General features: G+C 39.4%; 1 protein-coding gene and 1 pseudogene across 1 annotated transcript in view; both read left to right on the plus strand.

Moving 5' to 3' along the window:
• The window catches only part of TRPM1 (transient receptor potential cation channel subfamily M member 1), a 101,261-nt gene that overhangs the window by 59,582 nt on the left and 16,557 nt on the right, over positions 1-25,122 (plus strand). The window contains exons 21-30 of the mRNA XM_025986409.1: positions 946-1,174; positions 8,800-8,922; positions 9,121-9,252; positions 11,692-11,820; positions 13,917-14,168; positions 15,556-15,730; positions 17,325-17,345; positions 18,135-18,279; positions 19,976-20,178; positions 21,070-21,202. Coding sequence (XP_025842194.1) covers positions 946-1,174; positions 8,800-8,922; positions 9,121-9,252; positions 11,692-11,820; positions 13,917-14,168; positions 15,556-15,730; positions 17,325-17,345; positions 18,135-18,279; positions 19,976-20,178; positions 21,070-21,202 — 1,542 coding nt within the window. The remainder of the gene's footprint in view (positions 1-945; positions 1,175-8,799; positions 8,923-9,120; positions 9,253-11,691; positions 11,821-13,916; positions 14,169-15,555; positions 15,731-17,324; positions 17,346-18,134; positions 18,280-19,975; positions 20,179-21,069; positions 21,203-25,122) is intronic.
• LOC112910164 (U4 spliceosomal RNA) lies at positions 19,618-19,792 on the plus strand (annotated as a pseudogene).

The following is a 25,122-nucleotide window of genomic DNA, read 5'->3' on the forward strand; positions in this document are numbered from 1 at the left end:
AAAAAATATTTTAAAAAAATATTATGTCTACAATTCAACTTATGTCATCCTCTCCTCCCCCAACGTGGCTCACATTACTTTCCCATCCTCCACCTCCAATGACTAGAACTTCACTGCTCTATGCCCCATGACAGCTAGAACCTGTCTCTTTCATAGCATTGACAGTGTTGAATTCTCTTGTAACCAGCATGTCATTGAAATATTGCACACATGCTGAGAAGGCATACATACAAATGTATGTGTTCACATGCCAGTATATGACTAGCACCTAGATCAAGAAACAGGAACTTACTCAGACCTGCCAGCCTTCCTGGTGTCCCCTTTCAATGTCCATCTGTACCCTCCACAAAGGGTAGTCACTATTCTGACTTCCATTGCCACAGAGGCTTTGCTGTCCTTTCTGTCTGTATCCCTGTTCCATGAATACTCAAGGGAAAGAAATTGTCTTCTCATCTTTGTGTCCCTGGGGCCTGAGGGGCAGATGTGGGGTCCAATATGAACTCCATTGGAGGGGCACTTGGGTGGGTCAGTGGTTGAGTGTCTGTCTTTGGCTCAGGTCATGATCCCAGGGTCCAGGAATCAAGTCCCGCAACAGGCTCCCTGTGCGGAGCCTGCTTCTCCCTCTGCCTATGCCTCTGCCTCTGTGTGTGTGTGTGTGTCTCTCATGAATAAATAAATAAAATCTTTTTTTAATTTTTAAAATTAAAAAAAAAAAAAGCTCCATTTGCAGCAAGAACAGTCAGTAGCCCAATATGACCAAGCACAGAGTCCTGGTCCCAAGCCATTCCACTCTGGCAACATACCCCATGAGCTTCCTGACTGCAGAGGATTGGAAATCAAGCATTCTGTGTCCTGTGGCTCCATGATGTCCCTGTCAACATGTCTCTCTAACAAAGAGCATGTGACATTGCAGCTTCAGTTCTGATCTCATATCTTTCCCTCCAGAGACTTTGGCCAGCTTGCCGTGGAGTTGTTAGATCAGTCCTATAAGCATGATGAGCAGATTGCCATGAAACTGCTGACTTATGAGCTGAAGAATTGGAGCAACTCCACATGCCTCAAGCTGGCGGTGGCTGCCAAGCACCGGGACTTCATCGCTCACACCTGCAGCCAGATGCTGCTGACTGACATGTGGATGGGAAGGCTGAGAATGAGGAAAAACCCCGGCCTAAAAGTACGTATGACTTGTGGTTATATCAGTAACAAGTGACACCTGTGAGCTCTTAACGCTGCACCCTGCTTAGCTGGGCACTTCCTGGGGATTATTTCATTTATTCCTCAGAACAACCCCACCAGGCAGATGTTTTCTTTGAGATGAAAACCTGACATTTCAATATTAAGTAACTTACCTAGTAAAGCGTGGTAAAGCATGGGTCCAGGATCTGAACCCAAGTGGTCTAATGCCCAACCTAACCACAATCCCTGGCTTACAGAGCTTGGAGTCCACCTTAACTAACCTCAAACCCCTGGACAGGCCATCTACCTGCCATTGAAGCAGGCATCTGAACTCTGTTTCTACAGATCCCCTTACAACTCTAAAGTTATGTGATGTTATTTTAATTGGCAATGTTTTCACTACATAGGATTTCTAAGAGAATATAAAGTTATGAAAGGGTTTGCAAAGGATGTAGTGGGTAGAAAAGTATATTGTGATCAAATCCTAGCTCTGCTGTTTACTATTAATGATTAGGTTACCTTTTTTTTTTTTTCTTTTAAGTTGGCTCCACACCCAGCACGGATCCCAGTGCAGGGCTTGAACTCATAACGCTGAGAGCAAGATCTGAGCTGAGATCAGGAGTTGGACATCTAACCAACTGAGCCACACAAGTGCCCCAACTATTAGGTTATCTTTAGATAACCCAGTCCCTAATGGCAATATTATGCCAATCTCATGAGATAGCCATGAGTATAAAGAAAAGACATTGTATGTTATACTGTGTAGTGTGGTTCTGTCAAATAGAAGGCAGTCCATGTCTTAAAAAGTATGAAGGTTATGCTTTATTCCTGTATGAAAATGAGCAGCAGGATTAAGTCAGTCAGATTAAATGGGTATAAGGAGTCATTGAGATCCAAGAAGAAAGTGCTCAAGAAGAACAGAAATGACTCCAATAGATGGAGGTACTAAGAAGCTACAAGTATCAGAGATATAGGTTAAGGAAGAAAACAAGAACAATTTCCTAATAAGAAAATCCTTCAAGAGAATGTAGAAGGGGAATCCAATCTCAGGAAAAACAAAAATATACACAATAGTTAAGTTTCAGTTATGATTAAAATTAAAATTTGGAATGATTCTGAATGGCTGATAGAGTGTAAAAAATACCATTTGACCTCTGATTCCAAGAACATGATCCTTTAGTGCTGCCAGAATTCTATATTAAAATTGCTATATGGCCATGCAATACACAATATTTATATATTAATAAAAGTGGAAATGCTTGTTCTTGGTTTTCAGCTTTTAGAGTAGGCCCATAGACAAAGCACTGAAGACTCAAATAGGATTCCTAAACAATTCAAATGCCACCAAGTATGAAAACTCAAAAGCAAAGGCACAGCAGGGAAAAATTGGGTGGTGGAAGGCAGAAGGGAGGGCAGTAAGAAGGATAATATCCCATATTATAAAGTGGGAAATTGAGACTATCAAATGTTGTTGACACAAAAGATAAAGATTTCAGCTTATGATGTAAAGTTACAAAGGCAACTTTTTGGGAACTGAAAATATTCATGTTGCTATTAAAGGTGGAACAGAGGAATAGGATGAAAAGGTCAAATCTTGTCTAAAATCATAGGATGTCAATAGGTCATACTTACATTAACAAAGAAATAGCAGTATAAGATATCACTCAGGTTGTTCAAAATGTGAAGTTATCATTAAGAACTAAAATCAGAAATAGTAGGATGCCTGGGTGGCTCAGTGGTTGAGCATCTGCCTTCAGCTCAGGGTATGATCCCGGCCTCCTGGGATTAAGTCCCACATCAGGCCTCTTGCAGGGTGCCTGCTTCTCCCTCTGCCTATGTCTCTGCCTCTCTCTGTGTGTCTCTCATGAAAAAATAAACAAAATATTTAAAAAAATAAAATCAGAAATAGTTCAAAGTTACTATGTCAAAATATAAGTCAAAGATTTCTCTTGAAGATAAATGATTTGAAATTATATATTTAAAAAACACATTCCAAATCTGAGTATATCAAACTGGAACAACCAACATCAACACATATTTTTTTAACACATATTTTTAAATTACTGGATTTTAGTTAAAAACAAAAAGCTCTCTGGACATCCAGGCAAGATGCAACAACAACAAAAGTGACTTATAAGGCAAAGAAAATTACCATCAGACTTTCAACAGCAATCATTTGTGTCAGGAAAAAAAAAAATAGGGTGTGTCATATAAAGATACTCCCAGAAGGAAAATGACAAGTCAGGATTTTATATCCAACAAAAGTGATTGTTAAATATAAAGGGTACACAAAAGTTCTTACCAACAGGCAAGACCCCAGGAAATATTGTTCCTAGGAGCCCTTTCTGAAGACTATTAGAGAATGACCTTCCAAGAACCAAAATAACCAGAGAGACATCAGTATAAGGACTAATGAAAAGCCTCAGATATTTACTTACAGTGCTGAAACTAGGGAAGGGTTAAGACGGAGAGACCATAGTATGTAATGGCTATGTGTTCTAATAATGTAGATATAATATAAGCATTTTAAAAGGGAAGAGAGAATCAGAGCACCTATGCAAAAAAAAAAAGGAAATGTTTTCAGCAATCATGATTGATAGTAGTAGTATTAACAGTGTTATTCTAAAACTATAAAGTTAAAGCAACTGAGCAACAAGGGATATTTTAATTCTATAATCAGATCAGTCCTTGAGAAAGAGGACTCGGTGTGAAACAAAAGGAAACACAGCTATAGTCTAGAAAGGTCAGAGTAGAAAGCCTGTAGCACTTATTGGAAGCATCAATATGAACTCATTCCTTCACTGAGCCATGAAAAGCCTAGATACAATGACCTACCTAAAAGCCATAAGCATCTCCAATATCATTTCCCACTAACTGGAGCCAGAATTTCTTAGTGATGTGGTCCTTTCCAGATCCAGCAAGAAATGTACAAGATAAGCCTAGAACATCTTGACACACCAGAAGGCAAAGAAGCTATCAAAGACCAGTAGGGTAAGAACCAGAAGACCAGAAGTTTCCACTGGCCAAAGATGGGACAATTTGACTTTTAGTAATATTACTAACAGCAATAGATGGAAATATATTATACATGTTTAAATCCATGAGATTATAATGATATTTTAATATCTTCAGTGGATAATAAGAAACCAATTCATTATCTGGAAGATAGTTAAATAAGAATCAAGCATTCATCCTGCATTTTCTACAGGAACTCAACCATGAGTAACCACTGAGAAGATGAAGGGAAATGTGAGAGTGTTCATAGATTTATTCCAACTAAGAGATGAAAAATAAATGAGTTAGAACATCACCAACTCTCAACACCCAGTGAGTTAACAAATCTAATGAGCATCAGTGGCTGCAAACATCACCAAGCCCTTCCTGATGAAGGAACATACTGTCTACAGTCTCAGCAAGGAGCTTGAACCTGGGTCTGGTCAGGACTCTGCATCCAGCCACCAAGTGGACAAAGGAACACCTTGAATAGTATAAAAGTCATGTAATCCTCCAAATCCACTCCATAATCAACTCTACGGGTCCAAATCCTCAAGCTCTTCAGATAACCATCCAGAAAACATGCATACCAAAAAACAATTTAAAAACATACCAGAAAAAAAATAAAAATAAAAACATACCAGAATTTGGGGGCACTTGGGTGGCTTAGTGGTTGAGCTCTGCCTTTGGCTCAGATGATGATCCCAGGGTCCTGGGATCAAGTTCCACATGGGGCTCCCCACATGGAGCCTGCTTCTCCCTCTGCTGGTGTCTCTGCCTCTCTGTGTGTGTCTCTCATGAATAAATAAATAAAATCTTTTTTAAAAATACCAGAATTTTAAAGGGCAAGATTAAATCATAGTGCCTGCCACAGCACTTTCCAATAGAAATAAAATGCAAGCCACCTGTCATTTCAAACTTTCTAGTTACAAAAATTAAAACTTTTAATGGTTATAAAAAGCTTTGTTAAAATACATTGTAATTAGAGAGTATACTTATCATGATGAGCACTGAGGAATGTAGGGAAGTGTTGAGTAACTATGTCGTACACCTGAAAATAGTAAGAGTATATGTTAACTATACCATAATTAAAATTAAAAATATAATAGGGACACTTGGGTGGCTCAGTGGTTCAGTGTCTGCCTTCGGCTCAGGGTACGATCCCAGGATCCGGGATCGAATCCCCCATCGGGCTCTGTGGAGGAGCCTGCTTCTCCCTCTGCCTGTGTCTCTGCCTCTCTCTTTCTGTGTCTCTCATGAATAAATAAATAAATCTTTTTTAAAAATTAAAAATATAATAAATTTAAAAATAAAAGTATATTGTAAAAAGAAACAGTTGAAATATTTTTAATATTTATTTAAATCAGTACATACAAATACAAAGTATTATCGTTTTGACATATCAATTGAAAAAATCATTAATGAGATAGTTAATATTCTGTTTTTGTACTAAGTCTTTGAAATCTGTTGGGTACTTTGCACTTACAAGTGCACATCCCAATTTAGACCAGCCACATTTCAAGTGCTCCATAGCAACATGTGGCTTGTAGCCCCCAAACTGGATAACCCACATCTACGGATGCACAGTCAGGAGATAAAGCTATAAAAGAACAGAAAGAACTTTGTTCCTTTAAAGTGAGGATGGAGGATCCTTTTGGAGATGGATTTGTGATAGGGACAGGGTACGTGAAAGGGCTTCTACAGTGGCTGATACGAACCAATTTTATAATTTGCAAGGAATACGAGGATGCTCACTTTATAATGACTCATTAATCTTTGCCTTTGTGTGTGTGGTGTGTTTTGTATCTGCATTTTATTTTATGATAAAAAATATTTACAAGAGTTTGCCTTGGGAAACAGGATTGGAGAAGCAGAGAAATGAGCAGCGGTCCTCCTCTTTTTACTAGAAGTCCATTCAGCCCATTCAGATGTTCAACCACATATCCATATTACTCTGATTTTTTAAAGATTTTGTTTATTCATGAGAGACACAGAAAGAGGCAGAGACATAGGCAGATGGAGAAGTAGGCTCCCCACGAAGAGCCTAATGCAGGACTTGATCCTAGGACCCCAAGATCACAACCTGAGCCAAAGGGAGACGCTCAACCACTGAGCCACCCAGGTGCTCCCACTTTGATTTTTAAACTATGAATAAATCATAAATCATAAAATAAAATATGAGTAAATAAAATTCAGAAAAGAGAACCAAGAAAGTTGATTAAGTTGCAAACACTTTCCTTTTTTCACCTAATGCTTCTCTTAAATATTATGTATGCCAAGAGGTAGAAATATTTTTAAGCACCAAATTTCCTTCAAAGCATTTCTACGCTTACAGCATAAAAATATACTTATTTTAAAGCAATAATTATTTGGATCATTCTTTTTTGTTTGTTCTTTTTAACCTAACTTTTTAAAGTAGGTAATATGCACATAGTTCAAAAATTAAAACAAGACTATTTAAAAGTGTAAATGACAATGTGTCCCTCCCACACCTGTTCCACATCTGCCCTGTTCCCACCCAGCAGCAACCACTGATAGTCATTCCTTGTATGTCCTTCCATTTCTAAAGCTACTATGAGTGATCATCGTCTTTGTATTCTCTTTTTCACAAGAGCTGGCATACTCACTATTTAGTATCTTGCTTTTTCACCTAACCCGGGAGCTCTTTCCATATTATTATATAGGAAGTTCTCATTCTTTCCCAGCTGGGTCATATTCCATTATTTCAGATTAATATTTAGCCAGTCCCCTTTGAGGCCATGGAGGTCACTCCCGTCTCGTGGTGTTATACCCAGTGGCAGAATGAATGTTCTTGGACACATATGGTGTCTCACGTATCTGTTAGATACATGTCCAGAAGTGGAATTGGTGGCTCCATGGGGATATGTGCTTGCAATTTTGCTGGGTTCGACCAGCCTCCCTGTGGGGATTGTTCAATTTGCACCTCCACTGACAATGTAGGAGAATGTCTGTTTTCCCACAGTCACACCAACACAGGGGAGGAGTTAACTTTTGAATTTTTCCATCTAATGGTAAACAACAATATCTCTGTGTAGTAACTGCATTTATCTTATTATGAGTGAGGATGAGAACATTCTCCTCTCAGTACCAATGTCTCAGCTCACAGCCTTTGCTTATTTTTCTGCTGGATTGTTAGATTTTTTTTCTTCTCAATTTCTAGGAACTCTTTTCTAATTAGAAAGATTAGCCCTTTGCCTTTCACATGAGCTGCAAATATGTTTTCCTATGAGTTGTTTTTTACTTCGGTTAAGGCTTTTTTTTTTTTTCTGTACAGAAACTTTGTGCTTTTTTCAATTTCCAAATATAGTGATTTTTCTTTGATTGCTTATTTCATTTTGCTAATTTTTAAAATTAAGGTATAATTACTTCTTGATTTGGGAGCATAATTAGAAAGGCCTTTCCCCAACCATCCTCTTCTGAAAAATTCTTATGTGATTCTTTTTAGTTATTTTACATTCTTCCCACACTACCACTACCTTTTTTCTCTTTCATGAAATCTTTATATTTTTTAAGATTTTATTTATTTATTCATAGAGACACACACACACACACACAGAGGCAGAGACACAGGCAGAGGGAGAAGCAGGCTCCATGCACCGGGAGCCCGACATGGGACTCGATCCTGGGTCTCCAGGATCATGCCCTGAGCTGCAGGCAGCGCCCAAACCACTGCACCACCGGGGCTGCCTTCTTTCATGAAATCTTTATTTATTTTTTCATGAAATCTTTAATCTTTAATTTATGCTGCTGTGAGATAGAGTCCAACTTAATTGTTTTAAATGATCACCCATGATTTCTCAATACCACTTATTAAATAGTCCATCTTTATTCTTCCAATTTGAAGTGGTACCTTTACCTAATACTATTTTTCTATGTGTATTTGAATCTATTTCTGGACCTTCTATTCTATTCCTTTGTTTGGTCTATTCATGCACCTGTACCATACTAATATTGATTTTTTTCATCATATAACTTTTTAAATATGGTAGAAATAGCCCCTTTGTGGTGTTCTTAATAATGGATCACCGTGAGAGATTTTTCTCAGCACTGAACATTGGGAACAAATTTCCATATTGGAGATACACATCACAGCACTGATAAAAATGACAACAAAGTTTTCCACCCACGGGCCAGGGCATCCTTTTGTCTAGGTCAAGCTCAAATTACATTTATCTTTTATCTTGATCCATACCTTCACATTTACATCTAAATTATTTCCATATAAAATATTTTCTATTTACTTCCCTGAAGGTATTATTTTATTTTATTTATTTATTCTCACTTTTATTATTATATTTTGAAAATTTACCTGCTTTGAAACTTAATGTAAGCCCTCTGCTTTTTAAGGATTCCACACAATACTGCTTGCTGTCTATCTGAAATAATTTGGCACAAGTTCTTTTTCACAGTCTGCAACTCCACCAATGTATCAAACCAAATAAGCCACAGGACATCAGGACAGTGATAAACCTGTCATAGGACTGCTTAATTTATTGAGTAATGCTGAAGATCATAATTTTAAAATTTTACATATACTAGGAAAATTTTCTAGGTTTGCCATAGCTTAAAAATCAAAAATCTTAACAATTTTTTTCTCATTCTACATAGGTTATAATGGGGATTCTTCTTCCCCCTACCATCTTGTTTTTGGAGTTTCGCACATATGATGACTTCTCTTATCAGACATCCAAGGAGAATGAAGATGGTAAAGAGAAAGAAGAGGAGAATATGGTCAGTGTTACACTTGATCATAAAAGTATCAATTCACTCTCATTCTCAAAATTGTTGAGATTTCTCTTACCACGAGTTTAGAAACCACCATAATTGGGGAACTCTGTATAATTCTTTATTTTTAAAGAGGCCTATCTGTTAAATGTTATGCATTTCCCATTCAGCAACCTGCTTGACATGTGCCATTCTGTTTTCCAGGATGCGAATGCAGACGCTGGTTCAAGAAAGGGTGATGAGGAGAATGAGCACAAAAAGCAAAGAAGCATTCCCATTGGAATGAAAATCTGTGAATTCTATAATGCTCCCATTGTCAAGTTCTGGTTTTACACGGTAAGGCTTCCTCCTTAGCATTTGCTACATAGCATGTTTTGAGCACACAGGATTGTCAGACTTGAAAAACATGTCAAAGGCTTTTTAAAATGTTTAAAATTCACAGAATTAAAATGAATTGTGAAAACAAAACCAGGACTCATTCAGATCTTCAGCTAAAATTGTATCTGCATATCTTGTCCTATATTTACACGCATGCAGGAATGTGGCCATCCTAGCCCCAAAAGCATCACTTTGTAAAGCAAAACGGTCCTGTTTGCTTAAGATGAAGGATTTTTTAATGCCTTCAGTAATAGAAACTTAGGGAAATACAGTTTTATTTTTAAGTGAACAAAGTGGACTCGTGGTTTAAAAGAGCGAACTCACAAATGCCATTTTCTTCATAAAACCAGTGGGTTTACCAAAGGAGTGTGGTTGAACCCAGATCATAAGCTCCTAGAACAGAGAAGCAAATTAAGGCCTCTCCACTCTGAAATGCACACCAAACTGACAACGGCTTGGTTGTACATTTTCCTCCAAATGCCTTTGGGGCCCACTGTTTTAACATCCCCAAGAGTGTGGTGCCAGCTACAAGAGTGGCCTCAGCCTTACACACGCATGCTATGACTTTTGTAGATAAGCTCCAGTTGCAGGAGGGCCCAGCATGCACGTAGAGGCTCTCACAACCATTGCAATCTGGGGAGGGTGGGGCAAGACTACCCATGAAGTCCCAAGCACCATGTTATAGCCTATGCCAAGCAAGCCCTGTCATGTTGTTCCATTTGTGAATGACTAGGCAGGAGAAGCAATGGAAGGTGAGGAGACGGGTCCAAGGCTCTGGATGGGGCATTAGGCAGTGGGGCAGGCAGTAGGCAGAGGAAGGCTGCATGGGGACACAGATCAACCATGGGCCTGGACACCCAACATTTTGGTAGCTACAACTGGTGATGCAGAGAAGCCACTGTTACCCACCTGCTCTGGTCAGAACCAGCTGAGCACCAGTGAGGCACCTGGCCTGCAGGAGAGCTCAACACAGGGCAGAGTTAGGAAGCAGAGGAGCCCCAGAGTCACCCCACACCTCTGAATACTCTGAATGCTATCTCTGGCCTGTGGCAAGATGTTACACATTTTATAGCTTCCCAGGGGATTCTGATGCAGCCCAATTTTGAGAACTCTGGCTCTAATCCTACTGCAAGGAATACATCATGGATACAAGGGACTTTACCTATTTTACTGGTAAAACTTATACAATTTGGAGAGGTGGGGGTGAATCTTTTTTTTTTTAAGATTTTATTTTTAGGGATCCCTGGGTGGCGCAGCGGTTTGGCGCCTGCCTTTGGCCCAGGGCGCGATCCTGGAGACCCGGGATCGAATCCCACATCGGGCTCCCGGTGCATGGAGCCTGCTTCTCCCTCTGCCTGTGTCTCTGCCTCTCTCTCTCTCTGTGACTATCATAAATAAAAAAATAAAATAAAAACAAATTACAGTTTAAAAAAAAAAAAAGATTTTATTTTTATTTATTCACAAGAGACACACACACACACACAGAGGCAGAGACACAGGTTGAGGGAGAAGCAGGCTCCATGCAGGGACCCCAATGTGGAACTTGATCCCGGGACTCCATGATCACATCCTGGGCCAAAGGCAGGCTCTAAACCATTAAGCCACCCAGGGATCCCCTGAATCTTAAAAAGGACAACAACCGTTGAATCACAAATACACACTTGTTAGAATACCCCACCCCCACCCCCACCCCCATTACTCCAGAAGAGCCTGGACCAGCGAGGGGCTCTGGAGGTTAAGATTCATCAGCTACGCCATAAATCAACTTTAAGCAATGAACTTCAGACCACCTCCCTCCACCCCATACATCACTCCCATATATCTCCAAACTCTGCATCTTTTCCTGCCAGAAATATAGGGAGCATGCTGTGGCCTCAGCAAACCATAGATATGTCATTCCTAATTGTGGGGACTCGGGACAGTCCTCTGTGCACTTCGACAGACAGCTCTCACCCCCCACCCCTTCTAACCTCCCACATTTATCAGCAGTGAAAAGATTCAAGAGGGAAATTTGAAAGGCAGGGAGAGTAAGTAATATTTTCCGATTTCAGGAATGTAGAAGACACATCAGTGAAATATTAAAAATTTCCTTATGTATCATCATTTTGTGCAGCTCCATAATTCCCCCATGAAGGTGATAGTAGCCACAAATAACGTCTTCCTTTAGAAAAAGAATGCCAGTGCCCATATCATCCTAAAGTATAAAATGCGTCCTGATCTGCTTCAGAATTTATCCACACTGGCGATGGAAACAGGTTTCCTCTAAATGAGTCAGTCTAGTTGGGAATGCAAACTTGTTTTAGAAGACCTGTCAACCTGAAAATAGGATTTCAAAAGTTTTTTTTCCCAGCACGTGTTATCTCCCCAAACACAGCTAATAGTTGTTCTGCCCTTCAGATATCGTACTTGGGCTACCTACTGCTCTTCAACTATGTTATCCTGGTGCGGATGGACCGCTGGCCCTGTCTCCAGGAGTGGATTGTCATCTCCTACATCCTGAGCCTGGCATTAGAGAAAATACGAGAGGTGATTACCCCAAAGGTCCTTCCCGGTGCCACTGAATGCTAACATTGATTCAGATATAGCTTCTTATTTGCAAAACACTTCATGCAAATCATGAGTGCTCTGGTAACTTTTTTTCTTTTGGGGTATGACAATACCAAGTGTATCCCATTCTCTTGCTTAAGATTTATATGTCTTCTGCTTCCAACTGAATTTGAATTTGCAAATCAAAACACAAGGCAAAAGTCAATGATATTTAGCAATAAAAACAGTCTCAGTGACTGTAAAAGCAATAGTAAATGCTGCCAGAGGTAAACCAATTACTACAACCGGGTACAGATTTTTGCTCTGTTTCCCTGGAACTGAAAGACATACAAGATGACTATTTACCTACAACTTAGGACTCAGATTCCACATGCTCCCTGCCCCCTGCAATGTGGAGTCTTCCTTCTTATTAAGGAAGGGCTCTCAGGAGGCTCTGAGAGGATGGCAGAGGAAATAGGGACATGTACTTTTCTATGAATGAATGAATTTTCATTCACTTTATTAGTTTGTGAAGGGCAAGCTATATCTAAGAAAAAATGAATCTGAACTAAAAAAGCATACAAAAGGGTTTCCACATGCTTCTTCCAACTGGTATAGAATCAGTACTACTATTTTGCCATCATTATTAGTCCTTTCACTGAACTGGAAAAAATATTACTGGCAACTTCTTCCCAATAGAGTGAGTTCGATGCTGTCAGTCTAATGAGAATCTGAGAAACCAAAAAAGAAAAGTACCAAATTCAACATTTCATTTTAAGTTCTTATTTATTTATTCATAAGAGACACACAGAGAGAGGCAGAGACACATGCAGAGGGATAAGTAGGCTCCTTGCAAGGATCTCAATGGGATCATGCCCTGAGCCAAAGGCAGACACTCAACCACTGAGCCACCCAGGCACCCCAAAATCCAACATTTAAAATCCCATCTCCTTTGCTACTAGTCTTTCTTTTCTAGTTGGGCTTCATCAAACTCTGCAAATGTTACAACTGGGATTACCCCCAAGTAGCCTGCCATGCCATCCCTACTGCCACCATGATCCTGCTGAGCATCAGCCATTTGCTAAGATACTATTCTTTATTCTAGGAGCTCACCTTCCAGGCTATAGTGTACACGGGTTGTTAAACTAGTGAATCCCTTCTGTGCTGGCCAAAAAATAGCCACCACCCCATCCCAGTCATAGGGTCCCCAGGGCCCCAGTCTCCATAACTAAAGGGGTACACCATGGTACAGCAGCCCCCCACCCTACTGCACACCATAGCCGCATCCATGGAGCTCACTCTCTCTATGTACCTTTACATGCTGTTTGTTAAATAGTTTCAATTTTGCCCTGAGGAAGTAGTGATTTTTATCAGTGGTGACTTTTTTTTTAGAGATTTATTTGAGAGAGAGAGCATGCACAAGAGGTCAGGGGGAAAGGCAGAATGAGGGGCAGAGAGAATGTCAAGCAGACACTCCACTGATGGCAGGGTCTCTCGATCTCACGACCCAGAGATCATGACCTGAGCCAAAGCCAAGAGTCAGATGCTTAACTGACTGAGCCGTCCAGGAACTCCCAATCAATGGCGATTTTTAAAGGGTAATATCTCAAGTAGGAGAAAATATTTTACTTTCCCCTGACTTCTCACATCTAAGTTGCAAAGGAATTGTGGCAAACAAACATCTCCTAGCCCAATCTGCCTTCTCCATCAGGTGGATTACCCTTTGTAGACCAAACGGGTGTGTCTCTGCTCTAGGCTTTTCTTCCTGGACTAACTCTGGAACGTGGGCTGACCGGCACATATCCAGAGAATTAAAAAGAAATCAAGAGGCAGCTGCTTTTATTTCACCCAGAAAGACATGATTTAGAAGGCATTTCCTGAGAATTTGTGAAACACTGCATCTAGGAATATAGAAGATTCCATGGAATTTCCCTTTCAAGATATCTTTCTCTGCCTGAGAAGATTAGTGTTTAAAGGTCTTAAGCAGGAAATGGGACCAGATGCCCTGGAATGTTCCACCAGTCCTATCTTTCCAAGATTCTAAGAGGCTTCCAATACAGCACTCCCTGTTATTGTTCTTTGGCATTTGTTTTCAGATCCTCATGTCAGAACCAGGCAAACTCAGCCAGAAAATAAAAGTTTGGCTTCAGGAGTACTGGAACATCACGGATCTTGTAGCCATTTCCATGTTCATGATTGGAGCAATCCTCCGCCTACAGAAGCAGCCATACATGGGCTATGGCCGAGTGATCTACTGTGTGGATATCATCTTCTGGTATATCCGAGTCCTGGACATTTTTGGTGTCAACAAATATCTGGGGCCCTATGTGATGATGATTGGAAAGATGGTTAGTACTTACACCCCTTTAGGAGCTAGAGACATTGTGGTTGTGGTTAGGACCTGAGACCAGGCCTTGGGTGTGGCTTTATTAGACTTCATTTGGTCCCTCCTTTGTAGTTGGTTTCTTTCAGGAAATGTTTTTGCTTTAAGATACATAGTTCTTGGGCCTGCGTGGCTACAGTCGGTTAAGTGCCTGCCTTTGGTTCAGGGATGATCTCAGGGTCCTGGGATCAAGCCCCACTGCAGACTCCCTGCTCTATGGGGAGCCTGCTTCTCCCCCTCCCTCTGCCTGCTGCTCCCCTTGCTTGTGCTCTCTCTGTCAAATAAATAAATAAAAATTTTAAAAAAGATACATAGTTCTCCTACATGTTAATACAGTATATAATACTACTATATACTACTTCTATTCTATCCTATACATATATATATACATATACACACAGTATATACTACTTTATATACAAAGAGAGATGCACTGTATATATGTACATTAATACTGTGTCTATACATTTATATGTGTGTGTATATACATATATATACACACACACAACATATATATAATCTGTAGTTAACATGTAGCAAAAGCCAGAAACAAATGGGGCCCAGGGTCACTCCCCCCCTCCTATTCCAGAGAGTCTTCTGCCCATGTACTCTGGCCTGGAATAGACACAGGCAATTCATGTGATTAGGCCAAGACAAATCCATGGCAACATTTCTTCCAGAGTAAATCATACAATATGAAACAAAAAAATGAGCTAGCAGGTAATCTTTACATCACCTAAAATAGCTTCAGTGTTAGGACTGGTCCTGGAAGAAAGGAAGTTATCTTAAGTTACGAATTACTCTTTATAGCACAAGCAGCTTTGAGTGAAGGGATATATGATTTAGCTTATCTTGGCAAGGGCTCTCATCTTCAGGGATATCCAAAATTAGGAATTATACCAATTCTGTAACCACAGTAACCAGAGCATTGCTCACTGTAACCACTCAACAGTTGTGTAATGAATGAATAAATATCATTCTGTACTCTCAATTCATCTTGTTCCTTTCTTACATATCTCCTTCTCTTTCTCTTCAGTTTCTCTTACAAATTCCCATGTTTCCCCCATAATTCTTCCCTTTCTCCATTTGCAGTTGTAGTTATGAGAGGAATATTTGTTTATGGGCAATAATAGAGGAGAAGAAAGAGTAAGAGCAAATGGGGGAGTCAATGTTCTAGAATAAGATGTATGCATTGCATGGCATATAAACACTAGAAGCCTGTGGATGGGATGGAGAGAAGGGAAAGAGGCTCTTTTCATCCTAATTAAACACTCATGAAGAGCAATATAATGAACCAGGCAAACCTGGCCCATGACTCAAGACGGTAAGAGACACATTTTCTCTTTACTCAGATGATTGACATGCTGTATTTTGTGGTCATTATGCTGGTTGTGCTGATGAGTTTTGGAGTAGCCCGTCAAGCCATTTTGCACCCAGATGAGGAGCCGTCTTGGAAACTGGCCCGAAACATCTTCTACATGCCCTACTGGATGATCTATGGAGAGGTGTTTGCAGACCAGATAGACCGTAAGAATAGAATTGATAGTAAGATTCTCTTCCCTGCTTCTGAGGCAGATGATCAGTTCCAAATTAACAGAAGAGCATGTGTTAATTTGGAGATAAATTATTTTTTATTCTGCTCTGAGCACAAAATTATTTTAAGAAGGAATAAATACAGAATATGAAATGTAGGTTTTTGAGACATCAGTCATTCCTTCTATTCTAAAAACCATTAACCAGAATTTTGAGAGTCTCATATCCCTTTAGTTGGACCTGGTGAATACCTTATCACATGAATGTAGTCCCAGTGCCAATATCCCAATATTTCTTCAACCTCTTTCTACCCTCAGACAGAGCTGGTAGTGTTATGAGTGTAATGAGACAGAAGGCATGACAGGGCGACTGGTGCTTTGTGTCATCCTCTTCTTCAAGCTTCTTCTCCAAAGCTTATTTTCCACATGGCTATCAATCTCCTCTTCACTTATGGAGTTCAACTTATTATTATTATTGTTATTATCAACAATATATCAACAATATCATCCAGATGTTAGCAGAGGAAATGAGCCATAATCCTGCATGGATTTCTGGGGGGCGTAGGCCCCAGCTCCTCCCCAGGCTGAGCCAGCAGGTCATGGTGTCTCCTGTGTTGTAGGAAGTGAAGCTTAAATGTTCTTATGCCTATTTCACCTGGCCAGTTAATGTATCACCAATAGATTGAGGCTCTTCAGACCTGTTTTTGTATCCAGACCCTACCTTCATTTGCATGTTGTGCTCTGTCACAAAGATACAGATACAAGAGCACATCTGCTATTTCTGGTGTTCTGCTTCTTGGGAGATGGTTTTGAACATCCTCCCCTTGTATGAAATGCAGGGTTGTCAGTACATCTTCTGCCACTGGGTTAGACTGATAACTAGTTCACACAATGCCTTCTATCTAGCTTTTATAACGTAATTCTGAACACATTATTATCACCAGTATTTCAAAGTCAATTATTGAATGTGTTTGTAGCTTGGTAAACTGGAACATAAAAATCTCATTTGGTTTCAAAAGAGTATTTACTTAGGTAAACATATGATCCAGACATAAATTATGATTTTTTTTATTATTTAATTGGGTAATGTGAAGATAAAGAGGCAAACTTGAGGCTGTTCTCAGTAACATCATTAAATGCAGGTTTTTCATTCTTGATCTGGTTATTGCATAATAATTTTGCATTTATATGTGCTATGAGGTATTTGAACTGGGATATAAAGACTGCCTGATTGGTTAACCAGTTGGTTAAAATGATCATCTGCCAGTAGCTTCATATCTTTTTCACAGTATTTTTAATGTGTGAGCTTTTTATTGCTTATGACACATGGTAAAATCAATATTCATGAAATATATATGTATTCCCTAGAATTAATAATGTTTACAGTTTCTTCTAAATAGACCACTTTTTCCTGGCATGAATCTGTAATTCCCAAACTTGAATACTTTGCATATCTTGACACCAAAACCATTCTTGTGTTGTTAATCATTTGTTTTACTTTCTTCTCAACTGTTGTCTTGTTTTCTTTCCTCCCTTCCTGTCACAACTAAAAAAATAAAATAAAATCCTGCTTTCCAATCGCTATATAGTCTACGCCATGGAAATTAATCGTAAGTTTACACAGAATCAATGACTCTAGTCCATGAAATGTGTGTATTAATCAGTTTCTCCCTTAGCTAGAAGGAGTTGGTTTTCAATACTTCTCTTGTTTTCTGGTGTCAATGCTCTTTTAAACTATGAGTAAGTAAAAAAGCAGGTAGATTATAAATTCATGGAAGTTATTTCACTTATCACTGTTGGGGTCATTCTATTTTTTAGTTCAGGAAATAGGTCCTATAGGATCGAAGTGGCATTTTGAATGAGCAGAGAGAGAAAAGATGATTTTCCAAACATGACACCAAATCTGTTGATTAATGGATTTGAGGGTAGAGGGCATCCTTACCTCCTCCCTCATAACAAAATTATTTCCAAAGTTTATGTACAAGTGATACCAAGGAGACAACATGAGATGATGTTAAATAAATAATCAGAAGACATAATTACTTTCTAACGGATAACAGTACAGAAAAAACATACAGATTTATCTGCTTAGAAATGAAGGAAAAACTTCTGTATATGAAAAACATAAATGCAGAAATAGGAAAATGTTTATCAATATGACAAGTCAAGAATGACTATCTCTGAGTGTAGAAGTGAGTTTCTTAAAAAAAAAAAAAAAAAAAAAAAAAGAAGTGAGTTTCTTATTTTCTTTGTACAAGTTTATAGTTTTCACATGGAAAATCATTGCTTATGAAATCAGGGAAAAATCATATTAAAAAAGAAAAAGATCATGTAGTGGCATATTAAGTTACTCTATTCATTTTATGTAAAAATTACATAAAGATAAACTTTTGTTTCAGCTCCTTGTGGTGACAACCAGTATGATGAAGAAGGCAAGCGGCTCCCGCCCTGTATCCCGGGTGCCTGGCTCACACCTGCCATCATGGCGTGCTACCTACTGGTGGCCAACATCCTGCTTGTGAACTTGCTTATTGCAGTTTTCAAGTATGTGTCAAGTCTGATGACTGGGTGCCTATTATTTATTACATTACAAATTTCCAGTTTAATCTTGGAACACTCGTGTGGCCGTGGATTTACACAGAATTTCAGTAGAACTTTAAAATATGCAGAATTTTTGCAATCTCTTTAATTAAAACTTAAATCGGGTTTCATGTATTCATGAATCAAAAGTTGACACTTAAATACATTTAGAAATTTTTTGATGGTTCAATATTTTATTTTTTTATTGAAGTACAATTAACATAGTGTTGTATCAGTTTCAGGTGTACAAAACAATGGTTCATTAATTCTGTACATTACTCAGTGCTCATCAGGATGCAATTACTGTACTTTTAATCCCCTTTATCTATTTTACCCATTCCCCCACATAGTTCCCCTCTGGCAGCCACCAGTTTGTTCTCTGACTTTGGGGGGTTTTTTCTTCAAGGCTGTGGGGAGAAAAAAAGAGTCTGGGTTGGTTTTCTTTTTTCTTTTCTCTCTTTTTTGTTTGTTTTGTTTCTTAAATTCCACATATGAATGAAACCATATGGTATTTGTCTTTCTGTTAAATACATTTAATCTCAGTTTGTGTTTTAACATTGTAACAGGTATTTTAATCTACTGAAAATATATCCTTAGATAAAAGTCTCCTGAGGTAGGGAAGATTTGATCAAGATGTGACTATAATTCATTATCAGAGGCACAGAAAGCAATGTGAATCTCATAAGCTGTGACAATTACTGTAATATTATATAAAATACTTTCCTTATCATTTACAGAATAGAAGATAAAATGGCCTAGGAACGATATGGCTTAAATTATAAAATCAAGTCTCTTGTAAAACTTGCCCATTTTCGCATGATGTGTTGAGCCTATGACCATGCCTAATAAATGTTCCAAAAAATTGTATCTTCTAAGAAGAAAAATATGAGGGAAAAACCCTTCATAGAAATATAGAATCTTGGGGCACCTGAATGGCTCAGTGATTAAGTGTCTTCCTTAGGCTCAGATCGAGATCCTGGGGTCCTGGGATTGAGTCCTGCATTGGGCTCTCTGTGGGGAGCCTGCTTCTCCTTCTGCCTATGTCTCTGCCTCTCTCTCTCTCTCTCTCTCTCTCTCTTTCTTTCTCTTTCTCTGATTCTCATGAATTTAAAAAAAAAAAAAAAAAAGAAGACTATAGAGAAATTCTGTCCATAAAAAGAAAGAAACAAAGAAATATAGAATCTTAGAGCTGACCAAGGCTTTGGAAAGAATCTGGTTCAAACTCTTGTTCAACTGTATTACAGATTTAAATATTTCAAAATACTTAGTTGGATAGCTCCTACCTTTAAAAATATGAAATAAAGCTTTGCACAGTGGCAGTATCGTAGCCAATGAGGTTTATCCGAGGTGCGATTATTGCTAATTGAAAAATATGAAATAAAATTTTCCTGAGCAATGAGTCAGTAGACCACAGTATGGTGTTTCAAGAGAACAATATGTAGCAACTTCAATACACTTAATTCTTATTTATATGAGGAAAATGTCCCTGTGTGTAGATAATCCACACTGACAGATAAACCAAAAGACAGGGTAATCTAGTATTCAGAGGTGCTAAAAGGCCATTTCATTGTTTATTTTCATTTCCATGTGAGTAAATGATTGCCCTGGGAAATTTAAATGAAAAGTAAAATAACTAATTAAACATTTATTCTTTTTAAAGCAATACCTTCTTTGAAGTTAAGTCAATATCCAACCAGGTGTGGAAATTCCAGCGTTATCAGCTGATAATGACATTTCATGACCGGCCAGTCCTACCTCCACCAATGATCATTTTAAGCCACATCTATATAATCATTATGCGTCTTAGTGGTCGCTGTAGGAAGAAAAGAGAAGGGGATCAAGATGAGCAGGATCGTGGTCTAAGTACGTGTAGGATTCTTTCGTTTCTCTCTTGGGCAAATTTCAAGAGTGTTCTAACTGGACACCCTCATGGAAATCTCACTAAATTACTTAAATTGTGTGAAAACATAACACTCTAGTCCAACTGTTGTTCTTTGCAGGATGCTTCTCATTTTATGTTGATTTTATTCCAGTACTGTTAGTTTCTGAGTAATTAGTGTTACCGAAAGCCTGCTCATGATGAGATCAGAAACCGAGAGAGTTCTTGAAAATGACTCCTCCAAAACCGGGAAACTGAGTAGGGAAAAATTAGAGAGGAAGACAAGCCAAGATAGACTCCTAACACTGGGAAATAAACAAAGGGTTGCAGATGGGGAGGTGGGCTGGGGGAGGGAGTAACTGATTGAATGGTCATTAAGGGGGACACATGATGAGATGAGCACTGGATGTTATACTATATATTGGCAAATTGAATTTAAATATCTTTAAAAATATATTATTAAATATTTAAATTTAAAAAAATGACTCCTCTCTCTCTCTATATATATACTCCCTTTAATACTGCTTCAATGTGTTGTATCTGAAGAGGGTAGGACAGTAATGATGTCCACCTGACTCTATCCGTAAAATACATGCAAAGGGTTCTCCAGAAAATAGTGCTTGGTTTCACTTTGCAAATAGCTGTCATAGTGGTGTTTTGTGTTAAAAAAAGTAAGCCATTTTGCTCCAGCAGAAAGATGGTTTCTGCATATTACAACCTGTTTAAGTAATAAACCATTGGTGTAGTCAGAGAATTGCCTACAAGTGACAAGTGAGTTCAATTCAGGTTGATTCGTGGAATTCACAATAATGCAACTAAATTGATTATTTATGGTTGGGGCTCATTTCTTGGCAAATGCTTCTCCCTTTACGCAGAGCTGTTTCTCAGCGATGAGGAGCTGAAGAGGCTGCACGAGTTCGAGGAGCAGTGTGTTCAGGAGCACTTCCAGGAGAAGGAGGATGAGCAGCAGTCGTCCAGCGATGAGCGCATCCGCGTCACTTGTGAGAGGTGCGCCCAGCCCGGGGCCAGTGGTGGCCCGTGGTGGCCCTCGATGGCCTATAGGCCAAGGGTTTGCGGGCTCCTCCGCCCCATTCTACAGGGGATGCCAACGTCCATATAAATGTTCACTCCCAAATTCTCTTCTTTGTTCAAACTTTGGATTCTTTGCGTGTTTTCACCCCAAAACAATGTGAAAATATCCACCGTGAAATGGTGATTGTAAATTGTATAGAGAAGGGAATGCTGCATTGCAAATATTCCAGGCCCAAACTAAGCCAAACCAAACTGAAAAAAAAACCCTGACCGTTCTTGCCCACTCCTAAAGTAAGAGGTTTTATTGCAATTACCCTGCATCAATGAGAGAAAATCCAGCTGCAGGGCTGTGTAAATGCCAGGGAAGCCATCTTTTGACTTGGGGTTGCCTTGTCAAGGAATAGTATTCCCCTAGGGACTGACCTGCTCTTCGTGCCTTAATGTTCCTGTTGCTCCTTTCCCAACCTGGCAGAGCAGAGGTAAGGGCTCCCTCCTCTCTGCTTCTATGCCACCAGGAACTTTGGGAGGAGCAGAAGTGTCTGTCTTCCATGAGATGGGAAGGTTCTAAACTAGGGCATGGTGTGTTTTTCAGACAATTTAACATCCTGGGTCCTGGCAAAATCACTATCATCCATATGCTAGTGCTTAATAAATGCAGAACAAATGAATGCATGTGTGCATGAATCTATGAATGAGCAAATGAAGGCAGGCCAGGAAGAGCCAGAAAGGGTGACATTTTCTGGACTTTCCAGTGTTGCTCTTCTTGCAGCTGGGAAAGAGTAACCAGCACAGGGCAGACAGAAACAATAAAATTACACTATCTATATCTTTCGAATCATATGATTTTAAGAACCTTCATCACTTAATACAATCAGTGTAAGCTATTGTTATTATTACTCAAAGAATGTGGTAATTGATAAAATATCCTTCCAAAGAGTTTAAGCAACAATGCAGGTAGAAGGACGATGCCTAAGGGGATACTAGCTTACCATTCCGTCCTTCAGTCCTCAGAATCAAAGTGTCTAGCACAGTTACATGTATTTATTGATAGACATAAAGACATTCGAAAGAATATTTCAGGAAACCATCTAGTCGAGGGTCTCAACAATTACAACACGATTCACAATACACCTTCAGGTCTCCCTGGTGTGCCTGTTTAGGCCGGTGGCTGCCACAGTCCATGGGAGAAACACCCCTGGCAGCTGTAGCTCTCTGGGCCCTTACCCATCCAGCACTGGACACCTTGTAATCCAACCTGCCAAATTTAAGGGTTATCTGTACTAACTTTTGGCCTTAATAAGATACATTTTCAATAAAACTTTTCAGTGCTTCTTTGCTGTTTTAATAGTAATTACTAAGCTTTTAAGATATAAAAATTATTTCTTCCTGAGAAAGATAAGCTACCCCCATCTTAATATTCTAAAATTTCAACTTTTTTAGTTAGACATTAACTTGGATTTGATCACAGCCAGTAATTTACAATGGAAATTGTGTTTTGTTTCACTCTGCCTTTTCCCCTCCTCCCCTCTCCCAGCATTGTTTGGATTTTTACCATTCTTAGAGCAAGCCTCCAAGAATGTGGTTATCAGGTCACTACCAAACTGCATTTTCCTCTTGGGGCTCTGTGCACACGTAATAGGAATGAAAATGTGCTGGGCCATAAAAACATCTACTTCCCGTTTCCCTTCATTGAGATCTCCAAGAGTGATGGGAGAGCATTCCTGCCCCTCCCGTTCACTTGTTGACCATTTCTAGGCTGAATCACAGATGCATATCAAAGACAAAAGGAGGAGAAAGTCTGGGGAGAAGGTGCCTTTCCTTCACCCTTCACCGGGAGAGTTGAGGAACAAGAAAGAAGGTGGAAGAATAGAAATAAAACTAGTTCTTTTTACCTAAATTTGACACCAGTGATTACTTTTTTTTTTTTTTTTAAAGATTGTATTTATTTATTCATGAGAGACACAGAAAGAGAGAGAGGCAGAGACACAGCCAGAGGGAGAAGCAGTCTGATATGGTACTGGATCCCAGGACTCCAGGATCACGTCCTGAGCCAAGGGCAGATGCTCAACCACTGAGTCACCCAGGCGTCCCACCAGTGATTACTTTTTAAAATCAAATTTTTGAGTACTCAGATATTTTTGTCATTTTTAAAAATCTTCTTTACATATTGGGTTGTTTTTATTTTCCGGGTCACCATTTGCCATTTGATGATTCTCCTGTTCTCTCAGCTGTCATCCCAGCTCCTTTCACTTTGCGGGGTCTGGTGAGGAGGGAGCCTCTATGAAAGGTGCTGTTGGCATCAGTCTCTGCCTGGCCTCTTTCTTGTCAGGTACCTTTCAAAACCTGGGCCAGCAATTTGCATGACTCAGTCTTACAAACATGTTCACACAAGAAGTTTACATACTTGTGCTCCTTCATGCAGGGTGTTTTGAGGCCTTCTGTGGAGGAAGCACATTCATGGCTTTCCCTTAATGTTTGGAAAGTAATATATAAAGTTCTAACAATTTCTCCATCTTGTGAGATCCAACATTTAGTCCCTCAATCAGAGATTTACAGTATGATTCAGTTTTTAGTTAGCAACAACACTGCAGCAAGGTACTTAGCTCAAAGCCCCACCCAGCATGCCCACTTAGCTGACTTAGGGCACTGCACTCACGGATTTCTTCCCAAAGTTGGACATGCTCTGGGCTCTGAGAGTAGCTCCACTAGCCATCTCATTTAGCAAGACAGACACTGTCAAATCATCAAATTCTGCTTTCTTCCCCCATGAATGAATCATGATCCCCTGACTCCACCTCTTTCCTTCTCTATCACCAGCACTCTAGTACAAGCTACTAGCATTTTTCACTAGGATTCCTGCAGTTGCTCTCACAGGATCTGAGCTCTCCATAATCATTTCTGCTCTTTCAATTCATTTTGCGCTCACTAACTAGACTTCACTCTGGTTGCATCGCTCCCCCCTAGGTCTCTTTAAAAGCCTTTGAGTGGCTCCCATTGCTCCCAGGTCCAGCCTCACTCTGGACTGTCCTCCTTTCATGCTTGGCATTCAGTTTTGCTAGCCTTCTGTCACTTCCTCTAAGCCACCACTCCCTTCCTGCCATAGGAGTTTTGTACATGTTGTTCCCTCTGCCTGCTCATCCTTTGGATCTTTGCTCAAATGTCAATTCCTTATGGAAAACTTCCTTGATCACCTCATACCTTAGACTAGGTTAAGAAGTCTGCACATCTCAACATATAGCAAGAGCTTGAGTTTCTGAATGAATGGATAACTAAAAAATTCATGTCCTGATCTGAATGCAATTTCCATCCTATCCTCAATGAATATCAAATAGGATGTCAACTATGCTCCCCCCAGGTTTCAAACCGATTTTGCTGTTGGCAACTAGGAACGGTCTCAATAAACAAATGATTCTGCTACCCATAATTGTCAGGAAGAATCTTTAATATCAGCAATGCCAAAACAACTTGTGATGTTGACAGGTGTTGCTTCTTTGCCTGAAAGGTTAATATCAGATAACCAAGAGGGCTGGTGAAAGAACATTTTATAACTTCTGCCAGCACAACCAAGGTAAAGTTTGTCAACCTAGATATTCTATCTCATCATATCAGACTAATACCTAGTAACATGTATCTTTATCAATCAGAATTTGAAAGCCATCTCTGTATCTCTTGAAAAATCCACTGCTGAACACATCATTCCTTTTGTGGTTTGGCATCCCCTGGTTCACAGGTTCAAGAACAACTGAGTTGAAAAGAATCTTTTCTAAAATAATTTCATCAGAGATTCAACTTCCTTTTCTTGAACAATGAGAATTATGTAAGCCAGTATGTTTTCCTTTTTTCCATGGCATCAAGGAAGCTTAGGACCAAACTTAATATTTAATTATAACAAGTAC

The sequence above is a fragment of the Vulpes vulpes genome, chromosome 14 (genome assembly GCF_048418805.1).
Source record: "Vulpes vulpes isolate BD-2025 chromosome 14, VulVul3, whole genome shotgun sequence".
NCBI lineage: Eukaryota > Metazoa > Chordata > Mammalia > Carnivora > Canidae > Vulpes > Vulpes vulpes.